The sequence below is a fragment of the Lygodium microphyllum genome, chromosome 14 (assembly GCF_053477565.2).
Source record: "Lygodium microphyllum isolate KBCC chromosome 14, Lygodium_microphyllum_v1.1.10, whole genome shotgun sequence".
NCBI classification, from domain to species: Eukaryota; Viridiplantae; Streptophyta; class Polypodiopsida; order Schizaeales; family Lygodiaceae; genus Lygodium; species Lygodium microphyllum.
The window spans coordinates 114374146-114382049 of record NC_141148.1 but is presented as its reverse complement, the minus strand read 5'-3'; the positions used below and the strand labels follow the sequence as shown (position 1 = coordinate 114382049).

Here is a 7904-nt window from a genome sequence, read left to right as displayed (position 1 = left end):
AAGTGGCTATTTTAGGGGGTAGGGTGGGATCCCTCGTGCTCTTTTTAAGGCTTTAAGAAAGACCTTGAAAACCCTATCTTTACTTGCAAAGTCTTTACAAAAGGCTAGGATATAGCTCCTAATAACTAAAGGCTCCTCGCAAAGGCTTTACAAAAGGCTAGTATATTGCTCCTAATAACTAAAGGCTAATTGCCTAGAAGGGGGGGCTAATTTGGGGCATTTGTTAAAAGCCCTTTCATTCTTGAATTACCAAATAACACTAATTACCATAGCTCTTGTACTATTCCAAAATTTCATAGGCTCCTCATTCTTCTCACGCTTGTCTCCAAAGAGAGCAGTCTTGCAATCCATCCTATCATCAAATCCAACTTTACCAGTTCTGATGCCAGGAGGCATATTCCATGGTGGATTCAGTGAGGTTTTTTGGTGGATTCCATAAAACTATATTTATTTGCTAAGGCTTGTACACGAGGTGGATTCCTTGTGCGAGAAGTTGATGGGGACGCCTATCCTTTTCAGGTGTCAGATTAATTTAATGTGCACGTGGGTGATTCCACAACGCGTGATTCCGCAAAATACATATCAAATGAATGAACATTTATGAGTTTAGAGTGCGCACTCAAATTAAAATAAGATTAGGACAAAGTTTCAACCTATTTAATTATTTGTAGCTGAAGACTGCTAGGTATTCACTTTTGTTTGAAAAAACATTTTATAGTATATGAGAAAGAAATGTTGGTTCTAAAACATGCATACATTATAGAGAAGTATTACTTGCTTAGATCGCACTTTGTTCCACTTCCTTTGGACAAAAAATACGTTGTTGGAAAAGCATTAATCATACATGCTCATGAGTCATTGAGGTCTAATGTAAATGAACTACAAAAACTTCAAAGCAACCTTTAAATTTTAACAAACAACGTTTAAAATATTGAACTTTATAGAATTTTTACTTACAAACAATGAACATAAGCAAGAAACTAAAAACAAACATATCAATGATGGGCCATGATAAGAAAGAAGTTCTTGCTGGATCTGGGGTGGTATAATAGGCTCTTTTTTGCAATGACAAAATCAAAATCATGGTCTTTGTTAGTTGACACTTGGAAGAATGCATGGATGGAGAAGTGTGGCACTCTATTAGCTGAGGTGTAAGAAAATGTTCAATCTTCATTGCAAATGGGTGGTGAAGGGGAGTGATATGTGGGACATTAGGAACCTAGACTAGATCCCCATGGACAAAGTGAACAACGATTTCTCTTGATAGAGAGAGAAAAGATTCACTTGGATAGACACAAAAAAGAATTGGGTCATTTAGGTGTGCTTAAGTATGATTGGCTTTCAGCATCAAGGCTTACATTAGATTAATGTTGACCATCTCAATCTCAATGACATTCTAGTATCTAAGCTAAGGTCTATACCCAAGAACTCTAAGGAGGACTAGATACTTAGAGCTCATAGTCTTTGGATTAAATATCACCATATCGTGGGGGGAGTGTTGATGGTCAGGTTGTCTACTAGAGATAGAATCGGAAGATGGAAGTAGTAAGACTTGCATTGTCCTCTTTATAAAGGCTTTGTAGAAAATATATTCCACCCTTTTTGGCCATGTAGATTGGTGAGGGACTTTGGAAGAAGATTTGAGTTTGTTTCAGCTACATGATGTGGTTGCATGGAAATGGGCCCTTGTGAGGCAAAATGGAGAATGTTTTCGATTGTCTTTGAGGTTTGGCAAGTGATTAGGAGTGTTGCACTTGTAAAAAAGTGGGAAGGTAGAAATGTGCTTGTGTTCAAGGGGAGGTTGTCAATCCTTGGTACTCCATCTGAGCATTTTGAGAAGTTGTGTTGTTGGGTGATGGAACTACTAAGGACACTAGTTGGAGAATAGTTGCTGCTAAGTTGCAAAGCTCATTTAGAGCTTGGGTCACTTTTTAGATGCGAATAGAATGATGCCACTGAGGAAGTGCAACCCAGGGATTGAACTCATGCACCCAAGAGTACTCAACCCACACCAAAATCCTACTAGGCTATAACCCCATTGGCAGCTTGACTCACTTTTGTAAGGCTCTAAATATTTTAATTATATTGTTATTACAAAAAGCATGTCAACAACGACCTGCAACTTTTGAACATAATGCACTTGTATGATGAATCATCTTAACACGCGCTCAAAACTTATCAAGAAGAAAACATTTACGGTTGCATATCTCAAGCAACAAGTCTTTTAATGGCGGATAATGAATGTTTCTTCATATTTCTCTAACATAAAACAAAGTAATTTATCAATCTTTTGTAGCTACTTCCATATTGCAATAAGAAGAACAGACATTAACTGCTGTTTCTTCTGAAAACCAGCAAAATTCTTTGTTGGGTTACACAAGCTGTTATCTAAAGTAGAAACTCTAGATTCATCAGTTATATAGAGTACAGATGCAGCGAAGAATTTGCTATGGTGATTTCCATTGAAGAGCTACATCTGATCTGCATGTTGTTGTGACTCATATGCTTGCCTCTCTTCAACAAAGAAGTTAGAACATGAGAAAATTTGCAGGAAGCAATTAATGGTGAAATGATATGTTGGGGTGTTTTGGATTTGGGGTGTTGTGGGGGGGGGATGTGGTGGTGGTGGTGGGTGTGGGTGTGGGTGTGTCAGTTTGTGAAGTTGGGGAGTGCTCTGGCATTGCGAGCTGGCTTAATCCCGGGATGTGGAGGCACCGTCTTTGCTGTCAATTCCGGAGGTAGCTTCGGAATGCCGCGCAGGGAGAATTCATAGAAGAGCTTTGTAGGGAAGCTGACCATGTGCAGCCTCACAGTCCCATACACTCCAGTAAATATGCCTGTGCCTCCTGTCACAGCCAGAATGGTGTCCTCATATGTCAAATAGGGGCCCTGCCATATCCATCCATCACACATGAGATGAAGGCACAACCCCTCTGAGATCACGGCACAGTCCATCAGATCTCTAGAGTACATGTTGATTCAATTTGTCCAGACATACAAGGATTACTGTACTTTTTGCAAGCAGCCTTAACCACAGCTATTCTAGCCTTACTGTACTCTTACTCGACTATGCATCACTAGATAATTAGACACATTCTTAGATATGCACAGGCATGTTTACATTTGATTCATATACAGTATGTATGCTCATGATTCTTTGTCAATATGTTTAACAAAACTCTGACATATCCATGCGGATGCACTTATTACTACTGGCATATCCATGCTAAGTTGCTTGACACATAACCTGGCAAAATCAATTCTTGTCTAAGGGGTGGACATTCAGCACAATGTCATGATAGAGCATTTTATAATGTGCACTATCTGTAACAGAAACTTGTCAGCAGTTAAAACCAGAGAGGAGCACTCTTGACCAAACAAAAAAACCAGCAATCAGACCAACCTGAACAGAGATATGCCCAAAATCTCCGAAGTAAAAGCTGTATGTGGCTTCGTAACGATCCCCATCTCGCACATAGTCATGTTGCATTAGTATGCATACTCCAGCTGTTATCCCTAACCTTATGTTCAAACTTCCATCATACAGCTGTAAAACCATGCCACCAAGATCAATTGCCAGAAGCTAACATCTTTTGTTGCTTCAATCAACACAAGCTCCAGCCGTTTATGTCAGCAAATCAACCACTGCAAACTATTGCTTGCCATGATAAAGAAGTAAGGATGTCAAGTTTGGTTCAAGTTCAATGCCTGCAGATTCTCAGAAAGCCAAGGAAAGTTGAGTTGAGAGGATCACCTTGTTAGTGAAGGGGACGATGACTCCGAGACCACCGACGGGCTTGAACCTCTGATAATCGAAGGCGAATTTGCTGAAATGGAGTAGGACAGGACTATCTCTGTCCAATTCATTGATTTCATACACTGACATCTCTTGCACCTTGTCTGCAATGATCACTCCTTGCATCAGACGGTAGCTAGTGAAGACCTAGCTGCATACTTGATCAAGAAACAAAGACAAGGGGCATACCACGTTCTTCATCTCTGGGAGTACCATACTGATTTGATCTTGATGGTAGTGGGGTGGCTATTGGTGATCTAGTCTCCGTTGAGGTATCAGTTTCACTGACATAGCTATTTTGTATCCTGTGCAACCTTACACTCCTGCTACCACTACCTGAATTTGCCACAGAGAGCTCCTTTGCAATGAAATAATGTCGGAGGCCTTGGCTATGTTTTAAGCTCAAGAACCTGAAAGAGACGGCATCTTAGTAAAATCTCTCTCTCTCTCTCTCTCTCTCTCTCTCTCTCTCTCTCTCTCTCTCTCATCACACTCTGAGTTGATCAGAGTATGATGTATGATCAATACTCCATAAATTATAATGGCATCTCTCAGTAAAATTGATCAGAGTCATGTCTGATCAGCACTCCACTAAATATAACATGACATATTTTTCTCTGTACCACTTGATCAGAGCATCATGTGTGATAACTTGATAAGCACTCCATCAAATGGAAAAGGAAACTCTCTCTACGATTATGCAGAGTATGATGCATGATCAGCACAAGCTTACATGTTTGTTTTGGAGGGATGGCCTGCATTATGAACTAATTGATGATCCTGGCTTAGAGAAGGTGCAGCCCTCAATAACATGGAGCAACGATGCGCTGCCATTACTCTCTCTCTCTCTCTCTCTCTCTCTCTCTCTCTCTCTCTCTGAGTGAGTGAGATAGTGGGTGTCTGTGTATGAGATTGTGTGTGTCTGTGCATGTATGGCTGTGAGGCTATATATAGCCTAGAACCAATACAGAAGCGCCATCCTGACAATCATTGCAACAAAGTTTTCGTAGGTCAAAGCTGCAGCAGATTGAGATATCTCCACATGTGGTATTATAATGGTCCCTTGTGTGCCTGTAAGCGCAAAAGCCCAGATCCGCAACAAAGGCAGAGCTAGTGCCATTTGGTGCTTGTGTGAAAAGGACTGCACTGAAAGCAGGTATTCTGAGTTTCCCAAGTGTGCAGAGGAAACTCCTTTTCTTTTCCCACCCAGAAGAAAGGATTTAGAATCATTCTTTACAGTCAGAAAGTGACTGCCCTGAGCCCTCTCCAAAAGCTAGCCTTTATTCTTTACTGTCAGCTAAAGCTGTGCAAATTTTGCATTGCCTGGTATGGCTGTCAGTGGTCACTCAGTTTCCACTCTGCACTGATATTGCAGCCATACAACATTACCTAATCCTTGGATACAGAGCCAATTACATTTTACAATGCTTCTTCAAATATTTGGAGCTTTCAAAAAATGCTTTTAAAATCTCTTCAAATATTATTTGAAAAACTGGAAATGCCATCATTGTGAGTGGTACAAATTTCTGTTCAAGCATCATGGAAGTCATTAAAGAATTCACTTGGAAGGTGAGGCCTTTGAGCATCACCCCAGAGCTGCACATGCAAAAATCTCTGTTAGGAAATTATATTAAAGGCTTGGGACTCCTCGTTATGGAAAATGTTAATACTAGTTACGTGACGGAATTAAAGAAAGAAAGAAAGAAAGTTTGCAGGTCTTCATCCAAATCAGTTAATAGACAGGATTAGTTTAGACCATTGGAAAGAAGGAATCAAAGATGGATGTTTCCAAGGGCCCATCAAACAAAATTCATTCAAGGGGTCTTATTCATCCTTCTAGAAGATTCAAAAATGAAATCATTCTTTTTCTTTTTCCTAATTCTCTCTATTTTTCCTTTAGGTCATAATAAACTCACCGTGTATTATGACATTTATCTTCTCTAAGGTAAAACACACACTCAAGGGGGTGCATCCCCTCAAAATGTTAACCCCATAGAGTGATGAGCTAGTGCCATTCTCATGCTATTCCTATACGCATAGAATAGCTCAGAAATCGAATGACCACTAGATGTTGATCTCCCTTGCAAACTTTGCATGTTTTCTCTGCCTACAAGTGCTCATTTGATATTCATTGAATTCAACCAAAATTTAGGCCAAAAAAATATTCACAATATGTTTCAAAGGGTTTTTTGGCTATAAGTAATTTACTTGACTCATCATGACTTCCATGAATTCTAAATCCAATCCATTGCGGCCAATCCCATTTAGGGTCTTTTTAGGGTAAATAGCCCAATGGGATGGCATGTATCAACACACCTCTCTTATCTAAGTGATGAAACTAAATCCACCCACAAAATCCCTTACTACTACAAGTGTCACCCTTCCTTGCTCCAAATCATAACTTGATATATTAGATTGTAATTCTAAAAGTATCTATAGAATATTGCACTATTTAAGCTTGCTTCCAACTCGTAGAGTGGGAAAATTATGCCCTATAATAGGGTCAATTATGAAGCAATGTTAGGGGGAATGTGCATGTGAGTATGGATAAGGGTTATGAATTCGTTTTGTGTCCTAAACTTTATCACCTCCCTTATCTTATGGAAGTCAAAGAAATAGCACCTCCCTTTGAGTCATGTTAAGGATGTCAAATCTACAAGGAAAGTTGAAAATAAGTGGAAACCTAGGTTGCTTGGATGTGATCTCTCTCTCTCTCTCTCTCTCTCTCTCTCTCTCATATGAAATTTTTTAAAATAATAATAGTCATATTTACAAAGGGCCTTCTAGCCAAGACTAGGTAATGTCAAAGATATGATAGATATATATATCAACACACACATCCACACCTCCACATATGCACACAACCAACATGGCCCTCTTGTGTTGTACCATGGTCCATTGCCAACATCCCATTAGAACAACTTAGTGTAACCAATTGACTTTTCACAATTACTAGTAGTCATTTTTCCACTATGTTGTGATGTTTCAATATGCCAATTTATTCGCATAACATTCTAGTTGGGTATACTTTTTCCCTTTCTCAATGAGTAAATAATTCCGACATTAGGACTGTACATTATTGAGCTAGCACACATATTATGATACATAATGATTCCAACATTGGAATTGTACATTATTCAACTAGGATGTGATAGATAACAACTGGCAAAGCAAGTAACGTATGATAATGGATGCTTGTCAAAGTCTTTTGCCTCTTCCCACAATTTGAGTGTTCAAATATCATGCCCAAAATTCTCCAAACATCCCCATGTAAATGTCATGTTCATGCTGTACAAAAGGCAACAGAGTTAAAAGCTAGATTTGTATCAAGAGATTTCTTCAAGTGGCCATGTTCACTATACATCAAAGACACCATTCCATTCTCAATAACCTTTGTTATAGACTTAGTGCAAAACATAAAACCCTTAGTGCAACTTTTGTTATAGACTTATTCTCAACAACTTTCGTTGTAGAACATCACTTGAAATTGTGTTAACAAATCCACCACTGGCTAGCCCACATCCTTATAAACATGTCTTTGTTCAAGTTAAATGTTAGAAGTGCAATAATGTTGTGCATATAACATCATTCCCTAATATGATCTTCTTGTGATTGCTTCACGTTCTTTAATGCATTCGATCACCTTTTTGCTTCCAATAAGTTTTTTAATTCCATTGTTGTTAGAGTTCCCAGTAAATAGCAAAAATGTCTCGTGATTTCTAAAATTAGACATTTGAGCAACCCAAGCCCCTTGAAATATAGGGATGTTACCTAGCATCAAGGTGGGCATTGAAAATATTTTCATGTCCTTGCTTATTATTGTGTTGTTTAGCACCTATATTATTTAGAAGGGACTTTATACAAGTTAAATGCATGTTTTTAAATAGTCTAAAGTGAGGGCCTAATTGATTATCATTTTCTCAATACTATGATTGGCATAATCATAATCCATAATTTGTAGGATGTGATGTTATACTCGTAGCCAAACACAAATCAGGACATGCAAATGCTTCAAATCTCAAATGCTACCTAGTAGAAAGATTGTGGAGACATATCTAACGATGGGTATGCCTAGCTGTATACATGGTTTCATGATTGTATAAGTGTA

At 38.7% G+C, this 7904-nt stretch overlaps 1 protein-coding gene across 1 annotated transcript; it reads right to left on the bottom strand.

Annotated features, from left to right (window-relative positions):
- Positions 1-2308: 2308 nt before the first annotated feature.
- On the bottom strand, positions 2309-4820 carry LOC148026010 (allene oxide cyclase, chloroplastic-like). The gene is made up of 5 exons (XM_087693244.1): positions 4530-4820; positions 3986-4206; positions 3755-3900; positions 3404-3547; positions 2309-2889 (listed from the first exon to the last, which is right to left on the bottom strand). The coding sequence occupies exons 1-5, from the start codon at positions 4724-4726 to the stop codon at positions 2650-2652; spliced, it is 948 nt and encodes a 315-aa protein (XP_087549370.1). The 5' UTR covers positions 4727-4820; the 3' UTR covers positions 2309-2649.
- Positions 4821-7904: the final 3084 nt, after the last annotated feature.

Coding starts and splice junctions, on each gene's coding strand:
- LOC148026010 (XM_087693244.1), bottom strand. CDS start 4,726: ATGCACAGACACACACAATCTCATACACAGACACCCACTATCTCACTC. Junction 4,207..4,529: donor CATCCCTCCAAAACAAACAT/GTAAGCTTGTGC, acceptor CGTCTCTTTCAG/GTTCTTGAGCTTAAAACATA. Junction 3,548..3,754: donor TCGTCCCCTTCACTAACAAG/GTGATCCTCTCA, acceptor ATGGTTTTACAG/CTGTATGATGGAAGTTTGAA.